Here is a 21,005-nt window from a genome sequence, read left to right on the forward strand (position 1 = left end):
GCAACAGCATTTTGCAGAGGGCCAGGATCCGGTTATGGCAGGGCAAGCGGGGGCGCGGGGCCCCTGTGGCAGCGGCCCGGCGTGTCCCCCGGTCAGGGCATGTGGAGATCTCTTTCCGGCAAGCTAAGCCGCCGCACGGAAGCCTGAGCAAGCAGCGAGGCTGCGAGCGCCACCGGGAGAGGCCGGGCTTGGCGCATTTTCAGCCGCCGCAGCTCCGGGCCTATTGTTCGCGTTTCCGTGCGAGGCCTGGAAGGAAACCCGGGGAAGGGCCTGCTCGGAGCCCAGGCCGCAGCGTGCCCGGCCCGCGACGCCATCTCGGCGCGGCGCCTCGCTCCTCCCCCGCCGCCTCGGGGGCCGTTGGTGCGGCGGGGGAGGGGGGGAGCGTCCTGCGGCGCCGCACAAAGCCCGCGGCCTCCGCCAGCCGGGCCCGAGCGGGCCACCAACCCCCTCCCCCGCCCCGGGGAGCGCGGCGGGGCCCGTTCCACCCGCCCGGCGCTGCGGCACCGCGCTCAGCCGGGCCCCACTCGCCGCCCTGCGGCCGCAGCTCCCGCCGCGGCCCTCGGCGGGGGGCGGGCAGGGACAAAGCCGCCGCCATGTCCTGACTTGGGGCAGGAAAACAGCCGGAACGGGTCCGCGAACTCGGGCGGCCTCGGCGCGGCGCCCCCGCCTTTTGGTACAGCCCGCCGGGGAAGGCGGCATCAGGCGGCGCCCGTTGGCCGGTGGGGCGGCCGTTGCCCCCAACCGCTCGCGGCGGCGGTTGCAGGAGCGCGGGCTCCCGGCGGACACAGCGGCGCGGCCGCGCGCCTCACTCCCTCCCCTCCCCCAGCCCGGCCGCGGCAGGCGGCGGCCCCCTCCCCCCGTCTGCGTTGGGCCTTGGGACGTGACTGGCTGGTTTAATTTGTCACTCTGTGATTGGCTGGCGGCCGGTTAAGAAAAGGAAGGCGGGCCCTGTGTGACGTCACGGCCCTGCGCAGCGCGGGCAGCCGCTATTTATAGGCGGGGAGCGGAGCTGCGCAGGAGGAGCGAGCAGGCGGGTTGGGCCCGGGCTGGCGGCTTTGTGGTGCCTTGTCCCCGCAGGGAAAGGGAAAAAGCGGCCGAAAAGCCCCGATCCGCCTTCGCCGAAGCGCCCCTTCGGCGGCCGCTGAGTTTTTGTCTCCGTCCGCGCCGCGCCCGAGCGCCCCCGTCGAGCTTTGTCTTCTCCCGGCCACTGTTGGGAAGGCGCGGCCAAGATGGACCCTTGTCACACCGAGGAGACCGAGGGCGAGATCCCCGGCCTGGGTAAGGCCCAGCGGCGGCGCGCGGGGGGGGGGGTGGGGGGTGGAGGAAGGCCCGTGGGGGAGGGGTGGTGTAGCCGGGCCGCGGCGGCGGGGGGGAGTGGGGGAGGGGCGTCCGGGCCCGCCCGATCCGGGGCCTTGGCGGCGCCGAGCCCCGCGCTGGCGCCTGCTGGCGGCGGGGCCGGCGGGCGGCGGCCTCGCCGGGCGGTGGCGGCGCGGCCGCGTGCGCCGCTCCCCGCCCTTCCCCCCCTCCCCCCCGCCGCGTGCGTCGTGGCTGCGCGCGGCGGAGCCTCGGGGCGGGGGCCGCGGACCCGGGAGCGAGCGCGGGCGGGCGGCGCCGACCGCCGCTGGCTGGGGGGGGGGGGGGGGGGGGTTGGGGTGGGGGGAGGCGCGGGTTTCGGCTCCGCGGGAGCGCCGGCGGGTCGCTCTTGGCCAGCGCCCTGCTGCCCGGTGGGAGCCCTGCCCTGCCCTATTCGCGCAGGGGATTTCCGTTCTTTTTTTTTTTGGGGGGGGGGGGAAACAAGACACTTTTAAATTACAGTTTATTTAAGGTGTAATAGTGCTAATCCCCGTGACTGCGGTAACCTCCATTTCAAACGTAATTAGCATAAATCTTGTGGAAGCAGTAATTCAATAAAGCAGAACTTGAAAGTAAAGGCTTCTGGAAGCTGTAGCAGTCTCGTCTTAAAATGGTGAACTATGCCAGTTATTGCAAAACAACCCTGCCTCAGTGTCTGATATCTCCAGTTACTTGGTTGTCGGCCTTTGATAACCAGTTAACTCCTCCGTGGCTAGAGGCTGTTCCTTGTCCATTTTAATTTAAAATCTTTATTAAAAAAAGCAATGCATATACAGGAAGTCAAGTACTTTTTTTTTTTTAAAGCAGCCCCCTTTTTTTCCCCTTTAAACTACACAAAGAATTCTGTCAAGATTACTCGGTTCATACAAGCCAAAAATAGATACCCATTTTGCACATTTCCTTTCAGGAAAATCCTTAATAAGCTATACAGATAATACATTCAGTTAGCTTTAAGTAAATTGCCTCAGCACACACCAATCTTCGGTTTAACTCTTCTTGAACTTCTGGAACTGGTTACTTTCGCTGATCTTAATCTTTAAATTAAAGTCAAAAAAGACTTGACCTGTGAAAACAAGAACGAAAAAAAGCTGAAGAGTTTCAAAATCTATGCAACTCCTTTGTTAGAAATGGCTTGATCACTAAACTGTTAGGCTTTTTCCCTTCTGCACTTAAGGAACACTTTATTACGTACAGTCGTCAACACTGTTTTGCTTGTACACAATTCAAATGCCTTTCAGTATAGGAAATGGCTGTCGATGAGGGATTTGTGGGTTGGTGCTAGGCAGAATTGAGTAACAAGAAAGATAGAAAGTACTTCTGAAGGAGAAAATATTCATAGCCTGCCTAAGATAAAGTAGCATTTGTTAAATAGTACTTCCCCAGAAAGAAAGGGGTTCTCTGAAAAATGAACAAAAAAATCTGGTAGTACTTCCACCATAGTGTTCTTCCCCCCCCCCCCCCCCCCCCCCAAGCTGGAAGTAGCACTGATCTTTTATGCTTGGGGGGAGAGCACACTATGAGTGAGAGGAGATGAGATGTTTGAATGTAGTCTTGGTAACTCTCTAAGCTGTTATTTCCTCATTTTCATGAGGATATAACTTGTTAGCAAATACCTCAGTACTTTGACAGAATATTTTGTCTTCCTCCCTAACTTAAATAGGGCTATTTTATTGAGGGCACTCTTTTTATATCTTAGAGCAGGAGGAGGTTGACATGTCCCACTCAGCAAAATAGTGCAATTCTGTGCTTAGAGGGTTGGGGGTGAGCAGAGTCCCTTTCAGAATCTGAGGCTTTCTGCTGTGGAGTGGGTGCACAGTGCATCACTGCAACAGGAGACTGCTTTGGGCATCTACTCACTAAGGCTTGTCTCTGTTCCGCTGGGATTAGCAAACACCATTTTGTTTCATGTGACCTATTCACTATAACCTTGTTTCTTCTAATGGCTGTCTCTTCTTTCCCTCCCAATTCAACCTCACATCATGCATTGAGAACTGCTGGTAGAGCTCAGTTATCTTCACATTTGTCAATGTGGTGCTGTACTCCTTCAAGCAAGAGTGTAGGTCCCTAGAATGGGAGGGAGCATAAAAGAGTGCCAAGCTCAGACCGTAGTGTTTTTTCTGGAGGAATCATGTCCGACATGAATCAGACCGCATACTTCTGTGAACTATTTCATGAACAGTAGGGCAGTGCAGACTTGGCTGAGAGCAGTGTGACTACTTCAGCTGTCATGGGCTGTCTCTCCCCACAACTACCCCTCTGGAGGAAGAAACAAAAAATTCCCGGAACTGTTCTAAGTGAGAATGGTGAGGTTGGGTTAAACCCTTTCATGGAGGAAGACAAAAAGAGTCTCTAACCATGTGACCTCCTAACTCTGTACAAAGGAGACTAACTGTACTAGCCCCAATTACTGCATGATTCCTAAACTGAATTTGATGGGTTAATATAGGTAATAATTTTTAAATAACTTAAACTGAAGACTTACAGCTATTTCTGTAAAATAAAAGCAGCTGAGAGCCTTATTTAATGCTTACCTTATCCATCAGGTATTCCTGTTTAATCTTGTCATTCTTAAAATCTTCATTAACATCCAAAACTAGAATGGGAATCTCTCTAAGGTTCTCAAAATCAACTCTGTTAGGGGGAAAAATGTCACGGTAATAAAAAGGGTATAAAAATACATTGTGTATAAAGTCTAGCTCTTTCAGTTGCTTTCAAGTCATTCTAAGGGTGCAGCATTACTCAGATTACCACACGCACCTGAGATGTTAATGCTAATATCAATGACCTAAGTATAAATCCCTAGTCAAGTCTGCCCTTAATTACTCTTGTATAACCAGTCAACATTGTATCAGCATAACTCTAAATGCATATCAGAAACCTGTCCCTTTCACATCTAGCTGTATGGTACAAGTACTAAAAAAAAAAAAAAGCTGTTCATGGTTCTTTTACCAAAAAGTAGGTGACAGGGAAGATATGGAATCAATTATCACAAATGTGATTCTGATAAGTGGGAGTATTTTTTTTTTTTTTAAATATTGATATCATTAGTCCTGTCTCCCCATTCCCTTCCAGTTAACTGCTAATCCATTTACTAAGTTGCACTTTTAAAGCTTCCTTTGGTGGGGATGACCTCTTAACAGGTTAGAAAACTGAAATACTTAAAGCAGATTGGAGCATTGGTTTTTTTAACTTTTCTCATTTTTTCTTCCTATTGTCTATGAAAAGCACTTCTATAATGCAGTAAATATGCTGAACCACTTTAACTTGTTTTTTGCAGACCAAGCATTCCTGGGGAAGGGGGACTGACACAAAACAGGAAATACATACTCCATTCCAAACTTGTGAGCAAATAATGTAAACATTCTCCAAATTCCACAACATGCAGTGCATTCTTGCCCCTAAGCATGTGGGTCATCCTATGTTAAACTTAAATTTAGGAGGGCAGATGTGACTGTACAATCTAAGATACTGTTCCTGATATTGTTATGAGTCTGTTAGTGTTCTGTCTGGAAACAGTCTCTTGTTTCAGCTGAAAAGGTGCGCTTGTCTACCAGGCACTAGGAACATGTCCTGAAAGCTTCATTGATATTCTCTTCTGTTGTGACAGCAACTCACTATGCTAGAGACAGGTGTTTCAATCAGTAATAAATGATATTTAACCCTCTGCTTCCCATGCAACTGAGTACTTCATACTCCTGTGGAGTAGAATCTAAGGCTCTCTTCCACAGAGCTTTATCTAGCAAATCCTTGCATGGGAGGGTTAATAAATCAGTAAGAGAGGCTGGCTGGGGGAAAGGTATGCAGAGCTAGTTAGTCACTGACAAGGCTTCTTGTGTATAATAGTGCAAGCTGTAAGCCTTTCTAGTAACTGTTTATTTTGAAGCTAGGATCAATGTTTAAACTTTGAAATACAGTCATCCTAGTTTAAAGGTAGTTGGGACGCCCCCCCTATTGGAATTGGAAGCTGCCTGCTAAGGTAACTGTGATCAGTCACTGAATACAATTTCAAACTCCACCCTGTTTCTGTTTACTGCTTTCAGTTACCAGTTTGAAATCCTTGCTGGAAAAAGCTTTTAGCTGGGTTACTAGCTACATAGCTTTCTAGTTAAAGCTAATGCTTAACATAGGCTTTAAATTGGATGAGTTTCGATCTCTTGGTGATTCTTACTTGCTTGCCAACAGATGACCTTCCCTCTGCGTTTAACCTACAGTAGTCATCTTTGTGCCAAGAAACCTGGAGTGTGTCTAAAGTTAAATCCTTCCAGCTGTGCCTGAGTGAAGCTGGATTTAAATCTTAAACTTATCCCTAATTAACTTTAGCATAGGCTAGAAAAGAGCCTTACCTATAAGCTGAAACTCAAAGAAACAGGCTGTCAGTTTTTAGTATGAAACAGTTCTAGTTTCAGTCAGTGTCTAGTGTGTTACTGCAGCAGATCGTTATAGCTGTTTTGCCCACAGTAGTGGCCTACAGAAAATAGGTTCATACCTCATAGTCCTTTCATGAAGCCAGGCTTCATGTTTATAGTGGAGGTTTTCCAAATATTCGAGCTCAATTCCTTGCTCCTCTTCTCTTCCCCTCGTCTGCAGCCTTTCCATACATTTCTGAAAAAGTAAATGCAAGCCTGAACACTAGTAATGTGTTGAAGACTAAATCAGCCAAAGTGATGAAGTCAGAAGGACTAACAGACCAAAAACTACCAAGGCTTCCCTAACTGCATTCAGTTCCTGGGGTATCTTTAATTATAGAGGATTTTTTTTGTTAGGTGAATTGCTTTGGGCACATGAACATGCGAACAGGCTTACTATGCCAATATTAAGCAAAAGACTGACAATCCTTAAACCATTTAAGGGTGGAGAATGTTCTAAGCATTACACATCAGTGAGCATTAAACTGTAAATCCTTTCCTGAACATAGAAAATGAATTGCAGTCTAGGACAACCTCTTTTTCAAAAACAACTTGAGCCACTAATTAGCCAGATGTCAATAGGCTTTAAAAGGCTGTGTTTCTACTGCTCATCCCTTCAGAGTACACTGCTGAATTAAAGTTGAGTCAGATTTGATTCAGATGTTGAAATTCAGCCTAGGGATTCTTAGTAAGAGCATTGAATGTTAGCAATTGTAGCATCTAAACATCTACCATCAGAACAGCAGCTCAGAAAGAGGATTTATTTTATCTTTGGTCTCTGAATGAAATCTGTTGGAATTCACTGTAGGTTTCCTGTTGCTTTTGGAGAGTGAAGTACTAATTTGGTGTTCATTACTGCAGTATCATGCAATGAAAACTTACTGATTCTTTTTTGGTACCTTCTAAGCTCCTAGAAACAGCTTTTTCAGCTAATACTTTTCATCTTAAGTGAGCATACCTCAGGTGTGGTTCTTAGGTAGATCATGCCATCCAGTTCTATATCAGATTCAAACTGGTTCAAAAGCCATGTGTGCCAGTCCTGATAAATAGCCCACTCTGTTTCATTGATGTTTCCAGATTCAAACAGATTTGAAGCAAAGACATATCTGCAATGAAAAATGCTAGCATCATACCAGGAATGACAAAAGTGGGAGCTCCTTTAAAAAAAAAAAAAAAACTCCCCAGAATCAGAATTGCAGCACTAAGCAAATAATTATTCGCTCTTACACTCAAAATGAGTTTTTACCATTTAACTCACACCAGTGTTAAACCTGTTCCTTGCAAGCCCCAGGCCAAAGACATTATTGTAACAAAATGTTGCATTTGATGGTTTAGATTTAATCCTCTTAGGAGAAAATGCTAGAGTTTAGTATCAGTTTCCCCAGCTTCATTCTTTGCATAAAGACCTAGAGCTATTACTCTGAGCTTGGTAGCACTGAGAGAGTAGTTACCTGTCACTGTATACTGATCTTTCAAAAAACTGCACTGGGTGTTCTGCTTCATGTAGCTTGGCTGAGATGGGTTTTAATTGTGCCCTTACACGGCTCAAGCAAGCATAAGTCTGAAATGTGTAAGCCCATCTTGTGGGTTTATCATACAACATTTTTAGTAGATTTCCTCCACTCTTCTGCGATGTTGAAAGTTCCTGGGGAAAGAGAGGAATATCAGTATACTTAAGTATTTGATGCATTTTTTCTTACCTTCATCCAAAATTCTTCTATGTTGAAGTAGGAATTTATGCCTTGTATTTCTTGGGAAGTGGCTTGGGCACAGGAATAACAAGATTTGTTTCTCAGCTGATGATAGTCTTTAGTCTGACAGCTTATTTAGGTTTATCAGTGCATTTCAGACTTGATAGGGGCTAGTACACTTTGTGTGATTCCTGTGGGGTAGGGGTGACTATTTGGAAGATGCATTGCGTAGTATCCTCATAAATAGAGCTTTCAGTCTATAAATGTGTCTGATAAAACTAGGATTATAGTGGGGCTGACTCTGGTCTCAGGAAGAAACCCAGTATCTCCAGACTAAATATAGCTGAGTTCTGGCATGGCTTGCTTGGCTGGTCTCTTTGATTCCTTCCCTCCCCCCACCTCTTAAGCTTCCCAAGACCTGCACACCTACCTCGTACTCATCCTCAGCTGTCTGAATGTTGCACCACTTGGCGATAGGCTCAGGGATTACCTCCCACTCATCACTGTGCTTCTCTAGTAGCCTGACAAATGTAGACTTTCCTGCAGCTGCAAAAGATTTTTAAAAATTCATAAGAATGTGGCTTAGATGGTCCCACTGTCCAAAATAGTGGTGTTTGAAGTCTGAGGTTTGGGATAGTGGGTTTGTTTGAGATGGAGGGCTGTGTTCCTGCAGTGGTGATGGGACTTGCGGCAGGATTCTGCCCTGGCTGCGGCTTGGGAGCCCCTAGGAGCAGGGCTGGAGGCTGGGGAAGGGCTCTCTAGGGCTGCCTTCACCGTGCTGGTGCACATTCAGAGAAAACCGTGCTAATCTCTAGCTCCAGAAGGCCTTGCCTGGGCTGGAAAGGCGATAAGGAGGCGAACGGGACCGTAGCTTCCCTCTCGGATAAGGGTTGCTGCCACCATTTTAGAAACGGGTTTAGACGTGGGGGTGGGGCTTAGCGCGCGCCATTGTTCGCGCGGGGGGGAGAGCTGCTGCGCACGCGCGGCGCTGGGACTGGGGGAGCGGCCGCGCATGCGCGGCCAGCTGGCGCTTGCGGCCGAGTTAGCGAGTTCCTGGCGGGCGGGCTAGAGCGCCACGTACGGGCCTGCCGCGCACAAGCGGGCCCCGCCTTTCAGTGCTGTGGCTCAGCCCTTGAAGAAGGGGAAGCACAAACACGCTCCGGGCGATAGGGGCAGGGAAATGGCGCCCCCTGGGGAGCCGCAGATAGCAAATACTGGGCTCAGTAGTAGCAGCCGAGGCCCGGTGGACGAGCCGCGCCTTCCCGCTCGGCCATGTCAGCTAAGCGTGTCGGGTGCCGGGAGGAAGGAGCGCGGCGGCCCTGCTGCTGGCCCGGGCAGGCCGCGGCGCCGTTGCTTGGGTGTCTGAGCGTTAGTGCAGAAAGGTGTTCGTTCCCGTAGCGCCCGCCCCGCAGCGGCTGCCCGTGAGCGAGGGCTCCGTGTCCCTCCGGCGGGGCGGGAGCGGCAGGCCCTCCCCCACCCTGGCCGTGGCGCCACTTTCGCAGCGGCGCCGGAAACGCGCCCTTCAGGGAGCGGGGCCCGGGGAGGCAGCCGCGGCGCTCCCCCTCCCCCCCCCGCAGCGAGACCCTTCCCCCCTGCGAGCAGAGGGGGAAAAGCGCCCTCAGCCCGCTCCCGGGTGTCTCCTGCGCGGGGTCCCTGCGAGCCCTCCGCCATGGGCGGGGGCCGCGGCTCCCCTCCCCCGCGCTTACCGATGTTCCCCTCGATGGAGATCTTCCTGAGGCGCTTCTGGAAGCTGGAGTTGAGGGAGTCGGCAGGGCTGCGGCAGTGCCGCTTGGCGGGGGTGGACATGGCGGCGGGGTCCGCAGGCACCGAGCGCCAGCACACGGGCTGCCCCAGCCTGCTTTAAGCTTCCCGCCAGCCAGTGGGCGGGAGGCGGCCCCGCCGCCACTCCCCGAGAGGCGCAGGCCGTCCCCTCCCCGCGGCGGCGAGGGGGCTGCCTTTGCTTTTGCTTTTTTTTTCTGTTTTCCCCCGAGATCAGTGTCGAGCAAGGGAAATGGAGCAGAGCTCTTTAGTTCAAGAGCCAAGTGGCTGTAACGGAGCTACTGCAAAACGCTTTAGTTATTCGATTTGCATTAACTCTCATGAGTTCCCCATATCTTTGAGTTAGACTTATACTTCATTTCCTCCCCCCCCCCCCCCCCAGGTCCCCAGCTTTGAAGGGAGGCAGAGAGTGGTCTTGATTGGTATCTGATTAAAAAAAAAATCAGGTTATGTAGACTTGTAGGCACTGGATAAAATGTCTTTTGGAGCTGTAAGCTGATTTTGGTAAATGACTAGATAGGAAACAAGCATGAATTAAAGGAGTGAGGTGTTAGAAGCTGTCCTGGGCAGCTTTGCTTCTAAACTCCAAACTTCTGCTGTTAGTATGAATATGCTTGGGGCTTTATGGAGTCTGATTTAACTCTTGGTGTGGGTTCTGCATGACCTCTCTGGGCAGCTGCCAGCTGAAAAATGAACTGCTTGCCCCGATTCGTACTGTAAAGCAGCAATATAGGCTTCCTAGGCATCTGAGTATTTTTATTTTCTAAGTACAAGTATCTGAGATTGTACTACAGCAGTTATTCTCAGTAACTCTGTTCCTGTTGCTTTTATTGCTATGAGATGCAGGGTTAAATCTAGCAAGGTCTGGTGTGTTTGGAGGAGATGGGAGGGAGTAGTATTTTCCTTTTTATTATGATAATTGTGACCCATGTCTCTTCTTTCCCCATCTCCTACAAACACACCAGGCTTCAGTGACCGAAGCGAGCAGATTGTTTCACGTGGGGTAGCGTCAGCATTTGAAGCTGGTAAGTGCTAGTTCCCACACATCTCTTGTTCAGTCAGACTTCTCTCTCCGTGCAGTGCGTGTCGTGTTGGTGCGGGGTGAATGTCGGTGGTGCGGAGCAGCTTCCCGCGCACACGGGCGTGCCCGGGCCCGCGCCTGAGGGAGGACGGGGCGGGGGGAAGCACCGTGCGGCCTCCGGGGCATGCGCAGTGTGGAGAGCGGCGCTGAGAGGCGCATGCGCGCAGGCCGGCCCGCGCTCTGCGCGGGATTCGGCGCCTTGGCTTTGTTCAGAGGACGTAGCAAGCGACGCATGCGCACAGGCTACGTCGGGGAGGGGGGGACGGAGGCTAGCAAGGACGCATGCGCAACCTGGCGGGAGCGGCGCGGGGAACGTGTGCGTAGCGGGTGTGTGTCCCGGGGCGGAGAAGCGTAGTGGTCCTAGAGAGCATGCGCAGGCGGATCCTGCGGGGGAGGGGCAGGAGCCTGCCGGGGCTCGTGCGCATGCGCCCCGCGCCTTACTCGCAGCCACGCCGCGGCACACTTTAGAAGCCGGTGAGCGGCGCGGGCAGCCCGGGCTCCTTGGCGGCCGCTCGTCGCTCTGCTGCCGGCCTCCACCCTCCGGGCCCCTAGCGGGAGGCGGACGCGGTGCGCGTCGGCGGGGACTGCAAGTCGTCGGGCCGACCGGGGCGGCGTCTGGGGCCGGGGTTCTTTGTGCAGCGGAAGGCCCGGCCCAGCGGGAGCACCCGCCGCCATTTCCTAGCGCGCTCTCGCCACAGGCTCGCCCGCTCGCTGCCGCCTGACTGGGACTAGGCGCTCTCCGGACAGCGGATCAGGCTCGGAGCCCTAGAACCACCGCGGAGCCCCACCATGTGTGCGTGCGGGGACGGGGGGCTGGGCGCGGGCCGGGGGGGCGGGCCAGGCCAGGCGTGCGCCGGGCGGGAGCGGCTCTGTGTGTGTGACGGTGGGCAGCGGTCCGAGGTAGAGGAGGCTCGGGGGCGGGCGGGCCCGGGCCGGGGGGCCGCCGGGCGCTCTGAGGGGGTGTGGGCGGCGGCCGCCCCCCGTGGCGTCTCAAAGGGCCTGGTTTGGTTTTCTCCAGCGGCCACGGAAACAGAGACGGAGCCGAGCCTCACCTCCAGCATGATGCTGAACACGGAGAGCGGCGAGGGATATGTGGTGAAAGTGAGGGGGCTGCCCTGGTCCTGCTCTGCAGAGGAGGTGCAGAGGTTTTTCTCCGGTAAGCAGAGGTGGGGGAGAGGGGCCTGGCTCCCTGGTAGCCCCTCTGGGTTCCTCTTGGGGAAGCTGTGGCAGCAGGAATGAAGCAGTGAGCAGTTTTAGAAAGCATTTAGAGCACTTTAGGAGCAATAAAGTTTGTAATATAACAAATACCCCAGCTAGGGTGTGCTGTACTAATAGGGACTAGACAGAGAGTTCAGCCTGGGACTTGCTGGAATAGTTACAGTTGCCTTAGGTTCCTGGTCATCTGGAAGAGAGAGAGCTTCTGTTTGAAGAAGAACTTTAATACTTGCTTCAGGCTCACCCAAGTAAACTTAGTTCTTGGCACTGTTCTGATAGGCACTTGGGTGTTAGGTGTTTAGTCCTAAATAATTAGTAACTTGGTACAGTCATAAGTCATTCCTGTAGCGGTCACTGTGAACAGTCATTGAAGAAAGCATGTATGTATTTAATGTATTTCTGGAGCTTGATGTATTGGAGCTGGTACTGACTTAGATCATTATGCTTACACTGTGAGTGTAACTAACTCTAAGTTCACTTCATACAGACCAGACAGTGTAAGCCACTTTTATAATCAAAAGCAGAGAGCAACATGAGCAAGAAGATGTGACTTGAAACTGTAAAGCATTGAAAATAAACAGCTAATTTGACTTTTATCCTTAAGTGTTTTGGTAATCTGTAGGGATTTGGAGAGAAGAGTATTTTGATCGTAGACAAGCCCTTAGTTTAGTATCATCTTTCAGAGTTTAGCAGAACACAATTTTTCGTCGTCCTGATGCAACTTTAGTCTTCAGTAGGAAAGCTTTTTTTCTAGGATATCTGCCAATTTACAGCCACCATGTTTCTTTAATAATTAAACCAATTCTGACCTTCCTGTTTCTCTTTTTAGAATGCAAAATTCTAAATGGGGCTTCGGGTATCCGTTTCATCTACACAAGGGAGGGCAGACCAAGTGGAGAAGCGTTTGTTGAACTTGAATCAGAGGACGATGTGAAATTGGCACTGAAAAAAGACAGAGAAACAATGGGACACAGATATGTTGAAGGTTTGACTCAATTGGTCTCGTAAATGGCTAAATGTTTTTTTGTAGTTAATGGCTTTTTGGTTAACTGTTTTTACTGTCTTTTTAAAATGCATGTAAGAGGACAAATGGACTTGCGTATCATACAAGTTGACTAGTTTCTCAAGGCAAATGACTTTTAAAACAGTTGCTGCATTCCAGAATGCATTAATTCTGAGTGCCTTTTACAGTTTTCAAGTCAAACAACGTTGAAATGGATTGGGTTCTGAAGCATACTGGTCCCAACAGCCCTGATACGGCTAATGATGGTTTTGTACGTCTTAGAGGACTCCCATTTGGCTGTAGTAAAGAAGAAATTGTACAGTTTTTTTCAGGTATGTGGGGTAAAAGTACTAGCTGTAGCACTATTGGTCAATGCTAAAGCCACTGATTGCCCAGTAGTACTTCCAATAGTATACTGATGGATGTTAACAGTAAATAATCCTCCATTAGTTATCTGGGCTTGAGAGGTCAATTGTCTAGATGTTTTCATTTATTAAATAACTGAGGAAGCTCCCAAAAGTTGTACTTACATACTCTTACTGGAATGTACTGGTCCATGTAAGGACAGCAGAAAACAAGTGTCTTGCTTGTTAAAGTAAACAACTAAAATGAGGATACTTCCACCCACAGTCTTAGCTAGTCCACTTTTCATTCAGTGAAAGAGGTAGAACATTTGCACTGTTGGGCTCAGTTAAATGGGCAGAGTTTTAAGAAGGCAAGGCATTGTTGCCCATGTTTCTCATGTAAACTTAGTATTAAGATTCAGGAAAACCCCACCCTGCTTATCTCCACCCAAATACAGATTCTTCCCCCTCCCTCCCCCACCTTCCAGAACCCTTTCTCCCCTGGCCGCCCCCCCCCCCCCCCCCAATGTTGTGTAGTGTAAAGTTTTGATGAATGAAGAGATAATGTCTTGTCTTGACTCTAATTCTCACTTTTTTCCCAGCTGTTGTATGTTTATTTTAGGAATTGGAATGCTATTAGAAATGCATAAGAATGAAATCTGTTCTCTAGGATTGAACTTAGCAGTATCTACAAAGTAGTAAACTTCTAAATGTGAATGTTATAAAACTAGCTAGAATGTTTTGCTTTAACAAGCCTGTAGATATGATTAAGTTTACTGTTTTGCTTTAAAATATATTAGAAATAATTTTCCAGTTTTAAAGAACTTCAGAACTTGCTTTTATGTATTCTAAATCAGTAATATATTGTGAACAAGAGCAATTCCTAAGCATGTGTATTTTACATTGTTTGTTTTTATATGATTAAGTGATTTAAACTTTAAAAACTGTATAATATGCTTAATATGCAAAATATGCTGCTTCTGTTTAGAAACTAATACTTTTGAAATTCATGATTTTTTCTTACTTAAGCACTTTTATAGATAAAAATTAATACTGAACTTGACATTTGCATAAGAGTATAATTATTTTACATGAGTGACTTCTAGTAAAAATACTTGTTAACTGTAAAGCTATTTAACTTGCTGTGTTTGAATTTTTAAAGTTATATTAAAGTTCTGCTTAAATTAAGTACTTTTGCAGAATCAAAGAGGTTTTTAATAATATGTAGACTTCTTAATGCACCCTGCATTAGATGCCTTATCTGAGTCGTTCACCACACTCAGTTTTTTTGTGCTCTGCAGGGTGGGTTAAGAATGTAAACTGAATGGTATGCGATCATGGATTTCTTTTGTTGACATGCTTTTTCTTCTAGTGTTCTAGAATCAGCATACCATTCACTTACAAGTATTAAAATTCTGGTGTATTTAAAGCTATAAGAAAAACTCATGACTGGGCTTGTGATGTTAATATTGCCCCCTACTGGGGTTATTTGTCCTTGGGTTGAAGGGTTGGAAATCGTGCCAAATGGGATAACATTGCCGGTGGACTTCCAGGGGAGGAGTACGGGGGAGGCCTTCGTGCAGTTTGCTTCACAGGAAATAGCTGAAAAGGCTCTAAAGAAACACAAGGAAAGAATAGGGCACAGGTGGGGATGGATGGTTGGTTGGATGTGTCACTTTTCTTATGGTAAACAATAATTAAATCCATATTCTCTCTTCTGAAAGTGTTAACTTCCAAATAGAAATAGTATTGTGGTCTCTAACTTGGTCATAAGTAAAGTTATCACTAATGTGCACATGGCACAGACTTGTCTGAATTTACCCAAAGAGAAACACAAATTTCGGCTAAGCTTAAGTTTGCTTCAAAACCTTCTAATACTGGAGAAGTGCAAAACTGCTAGCTTGAAACTGACAAAGTTGAGAGACTATGGCTTTAACTTCTCAAATAGCACCAATTATGCCTTTAGCTCTAAAGACACACACATACTCTATTACCATAAGAAAATGTGATAATTTCTAAACTTGTTTTATAAGTTGAAATGTAACAAATTTTCTTACTGTGTTAATCTTCAATGTAATAAGCATAGCTTTCAAGAAATTGTCACAAAGGGTTTTTATTCTATTTTACTTGTGACTATCTTTCATTGAAGCATGCATTTTTTTGCCTATGCTGAATCACTGAAGCATAGGCTGGGTTTATTAGCACATGCAGAGCTTTTTGTAGCATCCTGATGGGTTAAAAGCTTGGTGGAGACTGGGTTTTTAATCCTCTTTATATATTGCCACATGAGCAAAACAGTGCTGAGTTGAGTGGACATAGTCCCTCCTATACTTTTTTTTTTTGACTAACACTTTAAATTTGGGGGGAGGAGGGTGGGGATTCAGTATTGCTCCCCTGCCCTTAAGGTTGGGATACTGTGAAGTATGAGGAGCATGTAAACCCTTCAGTAATTGTAATTTCTTGAAAATACACTAATTTGAAAGTAATGTAGTGTTTTTAATAGTATGTCATTGCCTGCATAATATAAAGAAACCTGGCTTAAAACATACTGCCAGTTTCAAGGCTATGACTAAATGTCTTGCTTTAATGTAAAATTATGTGAGGTTTTTGTGGAAAGAATTAAAGACTGACTACTGCCTGTGGAAAAAATTCTAGGTACATTGAGATCTTCAAGAGTAGTCGAGCAGAAGTGCGCACTCACTACGATCCTCCACGCAAGCTAATGGCAATGCAGAGACCAAGTCCTTATGACAGGCCCGGTGTTGCACGGGGATATAACAGTCTTGGTAGAGGAAGTGGCTTTGAAAGAATGAGACGTGGAGCTTATGGGGGAGGTAAGTATGTGAAGTCCAAGAGTGAGCTGCTAATCTTGGAAGCAGTAACACTTGGAACTGATTGTCTTCCCTGCTTTGTAACTATTGATTTGTAGATGTAGTGGACTTCTCTCCCCAGGACTCCCCTTCCAGAAGAAGGGAGCTTCCTGATACCAATCTTTGCCCAGTGTATTTATGTGCATTTGAATCTTTGTGTAGTTGAAATGAACATGTTGTCCAATCTGTTTATAGGTTATGGAGGTTATGATGACTACAATGGGTATAATGATGGCTATGGTTTTGGTTCTGATAGATTTGGAAGAGGTAAGATTTCTCTAATAGGAATATTAAACAACTTTACGACTACATCTCCAAAGTAACTCAAATACATCTGAAAGACCTAGAATGGACTCTCTTCTCTGCAGGAATGTCGGACCACAGATACGGCGACGGGGGATCCACCTTCCAGAGCACGACCGGCCACTGCGTCCACATGAGAGGTCTGCCTTACAGAGCTACGGAGAACGACATCTATAACGTGAGTTCTGTATCTGCTTAAGCTCTTAGCTTAAGATACTGTGATCATAACTAGAAATGTTAATTGAGCTACTTGTAAAGAATACTTGTTTGGGGAATAGAACTTGCTGCAATGCTGAGGTGTTGAATTGGTGCGTTTTAATCTGTAAATATTTTGTATGTAGTTCTTCTCACCTCTGAACCCTGTAAGAGTACACATCGAAATTGGACCAGATGGTAGAGTGACTGGAGAGGCAGACGTTGAATTTGCTACTCATGAGGATGCAGTGGCCGCTATGTCCAAAGACAAGGCAAATATGCGTAAGTATGGCCATTTCTGAATATAGCTTTGTGAAAATACAGCATTGTGGCATAGTTACAGTATGTATCAGGCTCCTGAAATATTGAGTTGTTTCATTGTGACCCTTCTTGCAGTGAGATAAATTGCACACTTATTTGGTGTGAAATGCTCTCATGGCAAACTTTTTCTTCTTCCAGAACACAGATATGTAGAACTCTTCTTGAATTCTACAGCAGGAGGAAGTGGTGGTGCCTATGGCAGTCAAATGATGGGAGCAATGGGTATGTGTAAACAGTCTAACTGCACTTTTAAACAAGCACTTCATATTTAACGAAGCTGGCTAATTTTATACAGCTCCTGCTTATTCTATGCCTGGCATAAAAACTGAAATTCAACATTCTGTCTTAATCACACAGTCAAGGAATCGGAAGGGGTAGTTCAAGATTGGAACACTAGCACATTGCCAGGTATATAAACCTTTTGGGAATACATTCGAACAATTAATAGGTTGAATAAACTGTGTTGAATGTGGAGTGTATGGTGGGATGAATGGTTTCTGGGTGTGTGGTGGTGTGGGAGTGAAGTGGGAGATGCCTGTTCTCTACTCTTTTCCCCTCTCCCTTTGAGACTGGAATATAGTCTGGCGATGGAGGGTGTATCTGTTGTATGTTGCTTGCCATTCAAGCCTTGTCTTGGTGGTGAGGGAAAACCTGTTTTGGGATTTGGAGAAGCTGGCTGAATTACTAAAGGAAAATGAAACTGCCTCAAAGTCTAATGTGCATTCTCAATGTAAAATTCTAAATGATTGTCAATATTGTCTCTGTAAAGCAGATACCTCTCTTGATACCTTACTTTTCTGGGTTTTTAGAGCTTAAGGTGGTGGTTGGTTTTGGGGGCTTCTTTTTGGGGGTGATGGGGTGGAGGGTGTGTGTGTATGATACTGCTTTTTATAGTATTTTGATTGCAAACTGCTTTAAAAAAAACTAATGCTGATTATCTTAATGCTGATATTTTAGAGTTCTGTGGGAGTATAGAGAAGCAGTTAAACTTGAATAGCAGTAGTTAGTAAGGTTAAGTAAGTAGTGGCTTCCTGTGTGGTGAGGCTTAGCGCTGATGTGATGCATGAGCAGTCTAGAACAGAAATAAACCTGTTGGGATTGTATACAAAACAATTATAGTTAATTTGTCAACATGCCTCCTAAAGGGGATAGTTGCTGTCATTGTCAGCACTCTTGTGCAAGGTCATCTGCAAAGCATAGTCTGAGTCTCAGGGTATAATAAGAGAGATCCCATCCTGTATAATCAGGACAGTAGAAACGGCAGAAGTAAGCCCTCTTATTGTGCTTCAGCATCACAAGCACTTCCAGCAGTTCTTGAAATACTTGTTGCCACTTGATTATAGGAATGCCTGAGGCATTTAAAAACTCAGTGTTCGCTGTTTGAGCTTGTTCCCATTGTATTTAGGAAGCGAGATCTCTAGGCTAGAAAGAGTTAGCTCCAAATACAGAGGCTATGGTTGGGTAAAGTGTGGATTTGTTAATGGACAGACTTTTGACAGGCAGGATCTTAACATTTGTGTCCTTAACTTGAAAGGAAGCCAATCCAGCTATGGTGGTCCAGCTAACCAGCAGTTGAGTGGGGGTTATGGAGGAGGATATGGTGGTCAAAGCAGCATGAGTGGATATGGTAAGAGCTTTTCCTCACTAGTCATAGGTGGCATCCAGTGCAGCTGGCTTACGTGTTTTACAGAGTCCTGTTCATTGGTGTGGAAGGGTAATGGTATAGACTGGGCAGCGCAAGGCTGAAGCATCAGGATGCTCTGAGCTTTAGAACTAATAGAGGAATAGAAGGGAATGGAGGCAAAGCAGGCGTTTGGAGGGTAGTGGGGAGGAATGGGTAGGAAACAACTTCCAGGTTCTGTGTTGGCCTGTGTATGTTCATGGCTTAATCTTCTCAGTGTGGAAGCTAGAGACTCATGTGGTCTAAATAGACCACTATGAGCAGGGGAAACTGGTGGGGTGGGGGTGTGGGGTTGGGCCCTTTCAAAAAACTGCAATTTGGAAAAGAGACCTTCAGAAAAGGAGAGCGAGAGAGTAGTCTCTTCCATTGAACATCCAATAAGCTTAACTTTGGCGATAAAGCTGTAAACTGACACTTTTGGGCATCTGTCTTAATAGCATGTGGTATTTACAAGGTGGCCCAGCAAGAGTTCTTGGGGAATGACATTTCAAATATCCATGAACTATCCAGTAATCTGCTGTTGGTTTTCCCACCCCTGACCCAGGCAATCAGGGCGCCATGAACAGCAGTTACTACAGCAGCGGGAACCGTGCATCCATGGGAGTGAACGGCATGGGCGGAATGTCGAACATGTCCAACATGAGCGGCGGCTGGGGAATGTAACCAATTGCTGACTTTTGGTCAACCCTTTTTTAAAAAACAAAAAAACAAAAAACTAAGTTTAACAGTTTTGCAATACAAGCTTGTGATTTATGCTTTACTGTAAGTGAAATCAGGATTGTTATTTTAAAACCTTTCAGGTTCAGTATTTTTGAACATACAGAAATGAACATTCATCTAGGATGTAATAACCAAGTTGAGTAAAGACTATAACTGTTAAACAATTTTGAGCGTTTCTCAAGTTAGTTTTGTTGTAGGAGTGTATTTAAGCAGTAAGCGTATTTAGGTTAAAGCTGTTTGAATTACGTTAAATGTTGCTCTTATACCATATTACATCCAACACTGTTTTGAATACATGTTGAAAGAAACATGCTTTTTTGTAAAGAAACTATAGGAGCTGTGTCTGAAATTCAAAGTGAACATTTGGCATGTTAGTTCTAGTTTATTTCTTTTAATATCCTGTAAGGCACGTTTAAGCTTTTTTTTTTTTTTTTTTTTTTAAGTTAATGGGGGAAATGTGTTGAGACGCAATACGGCTACTTTAGGATTTCGGTCTTGGTGTTCGTATAAAATTCTGAGGCCTTGATTTAATCTTTCATTGTATTGTGATTTCCTTTTTAGGTGTATTGCGCTAAGTGAAACTTGTTAAATAAATCTTCCTTTTAAAAACTGGAACTCATTTCTTTAACTTTTACTTCTCTGGTGTAGATATGCAGGGAGAATATCACTGTGCTCCTTCAGTGATGGTAGTGCTCCAGTGTCCATCTGCTGTGAAGTAATTTGACTGCTTCTAGCAAGAACTGTAATGCATTCCTTGTGGGATAGTAAATGATGTGACAATTTTCTGTCTGAGCCAGAACAGTGGGGTTAGTGAAGCAGCATCCAGCCCATGCTGGTGTAGGTGCCAAAAATACACTGCTTCAAAGGCACAAGGCTACAACATGGCCAAGTTTAAGCTACCTCCCTGATGTGACTTCAAAATGCCCAGAGAGGCTGGGAGAGGATTCTGTACTTTAAGCTTAAATCCTAGGCCTCTACTGCTTGGAGGCAAAGTACTGGCATCAGTGCACTTTCCAGCTCAGTGCAGCTGTGTTCTTACAAGGATTTCAACTTGACAACTCTACTTGAGCTGCTTTTGAAACCAAATCTCTTGGGTAGTTAAAAATAGTAATAGCTGTTTAGTAGTTTCATACATAAAATGTAGCTCTGCTCATTTTTAACAGCAAGTATGCTTGCCTTCTGTAATTAAATGTGTAAAGCTTAGTTGATTGATGTTTTGGGTTCCTTCTAGTGAGAAGGGCAGCCAGAGATGGTTAAAGCTAGTGTGACCTACTTTGCTTTCAGCATAGTAAGTCTTTATGTACTAAAACACAACATCCATTGTCAATGAAGTATAAGTGAGGTGTCAGTACAAAGACTACAGGAAGGAATCTCTGAACTCTTGTGTTAGAAACCTAGTGGCAGTGGTGTTCAGAGTCTACCTGAACACTGACTTTTCCTGCTAAGCTTCTACTCCTGCTGACTGGAAGCTGGTGTTTCAGGGGAGAAAGGCAAGAGGCAAGCGCTGTAGAGGGAATCTCACCTGCTCTTTGCAGTATAGTATTCAAAAGAAATATTCCTTAAAAGCCTAATCACCTTCTGCCCTTGGCTAAAGTGCTGCTGCTTTATAATGCAGCACTTGAAGCAAAGTGGTGCTGTTTTTACATTTTTCTTCCTCACCATAATTGCTCATGCTGGTGTTCCACTCAGTGTACAAGTTGTGCAACAACTGACACTACCCCCAGCTGGGGAGTCCTTAGCTGTGTATGCAAAATGTACTTTGAAGAAATAGAATTCAACAGTAAACATGTACTTTCTTGGACGTCAGGTTCCAGGAAGCATCTTCCTTACCAAAAGACCCCAGAGAACTAGAAGCTGTATCATCAGCTACTCTTTGGTTAAGGCAGTTACTTGCAGTTAATTCATACTGCAAGATGAGTTTAGTTCCTGCCTTTTCCCTTGAAAAGTACTGAAGCAGCTATTGCTGCAGAGCATTAGCTTTAGCTACAGTAGTCTTTCCCCTGGTGTTCAGTTGAGATGCCTCCTAACATCTATAACTTGTGT

At 46.6% G+C, this 21,005-nt stretch overlaps 2 protein-coding genes across 9 annotated transcripts; one reads left to right on the forward strand and one right to left on the reverse strand.

Moving 5' to 3' along the window:
- The first annotated feature begins 981 nt into the window (after positions 1-981).
- Positions 982-19,577, forward strand: HNRNPH1 (heterogeneous nuclear ribonucleoprotein H1). Of its 8 annotated transcripts, none has more exons than XM_064521064.1 (14): positions 982-1,278; positions 10,195-10,254; positions 11,329-11,466; positions 12,355-12,510; positions 12,717-12,860; positions 14,379-14,517; positions 15,528-15,706; positions 15,938-16,009; positions 16,090-16,223; positions 16,387-16,522; positions 16,700-16,783; positions 16,919-16,969; positions 18,096-18,188; positions 18,787-19,577. In XM_064521064.1, exons 1-14 carry the CDS (start codon positions 1,230-1,232, stop codon positions 18,903-18,905), a joined length of 1,554 nt encoding a protein of 517 aa, XP_064377134.1. In that variant the 5' UTR covers positions 982-1,229; the 3' UTR covers positions 18,906-19,577. The 8 variants fall into 8 exon arrangements, with proteins under 8 accessions (XP_064377134.1, XP_064377133.1, XP_064377140.1 ...); XM_064521063.1 differs by having other exon boundaries at positions 18,096-18,186; positions 18,779-19,577; XM_064521070.1 differs by having other exon boundaries at positions 16,111-16,223.
- Positions 2,080-9,329, reverse strand: LOC112996956 (deoxycytidine kinase 2). Its single transcript, XM_026122712.2, has 7 exons — positions 9,157-9,329; positions 7,881-7,996; positions 7,211-7,404; positions 6,718-6,865; positions 5,840-5,955; positions 3,885-3,984; positions 2,080-2,416 (listed from the first exon to the last, which is right to left on the reverse strand). The coding sequence occupies exons 1-7, from the start codon at positions 9,254-9,256 to the stop codon at positions 2,390-2,392; spliced, it is 801 nt and encodes a 266-aa protein (XP_025978497.1). The 5' UTR covers positions 9,257-9,329; the 3' UTR covers positions 2,080-2,389.
- Positions 19,578-21,005: the final 1,428 nt, after the last annotated feature.

This window comes from Dromaius novaehollandiae, chromosome 15 (assembly GCF_036370855.1).
Source record: "Dromaius novaehollandiae isolate bDroNov1 chromosome 15, bDroNov1.hap1, whole genome shotgun sequence".
NCBI classification, from domain to species: domain Eukaryota; kingdom Metazoa; phylum Chordata; class Aves; order Casuariiformes; family Dromaiidae; genus Dromaius; species Dromaius novaehollandiae.

What these genes read in the sequence shown, in the direction of transcription:
- LOC112996956 (XM_026122712.2), bottom strand. Translation starts at nt 9,256, where the DNA reads ATGTCCACCCCCGCCAAGCGGCACTGCCGCAGCCCTGCCGACTCCCTC. An exon ending in ACCTAAGAACCACACCTGAG is followed by an intron (nt 5,956 to 6,717) that starts GTATGCTCACTT and finishes TTACTTTTTCAG; the next exon opens with AAATGTATGGAAAGGCTGCA. An exon ending in AGGAATACCTGATGGATAAG is followed by an intron (nt 2,417 to 3,884) that starts GTAAGCATTAAA and finishes TTGTTTTCACAG; the next exon opens with GTCAAGTCTTTTTTGACTTT.
- HNRNPH1 (XM_064521063.1), top strand. Translation starts at nt 1,230, where the DNA reads ATGGACCCTTGTCACACCGAGGAGACCGAGGGCGAGATCCCCGGCCTG. An exon ending in AAGGAAAGAATAGGGCACAG is followed by an intron (nt 14,518 to 15,527) that starts GTGGGGATGGAT and finishes AAAAAATTCTAG; the next exon opens with GTACATTGAGATCTTCAAGA. An exon ending in GAACACTAGCACATTGCCAG is followed by an intron (nt 16,970 to 18,095) that starts GTATATAAACCT and finishes TTAACTTGAAAG; the next exon opens with GAAGCCAATCCAGCTATGGT.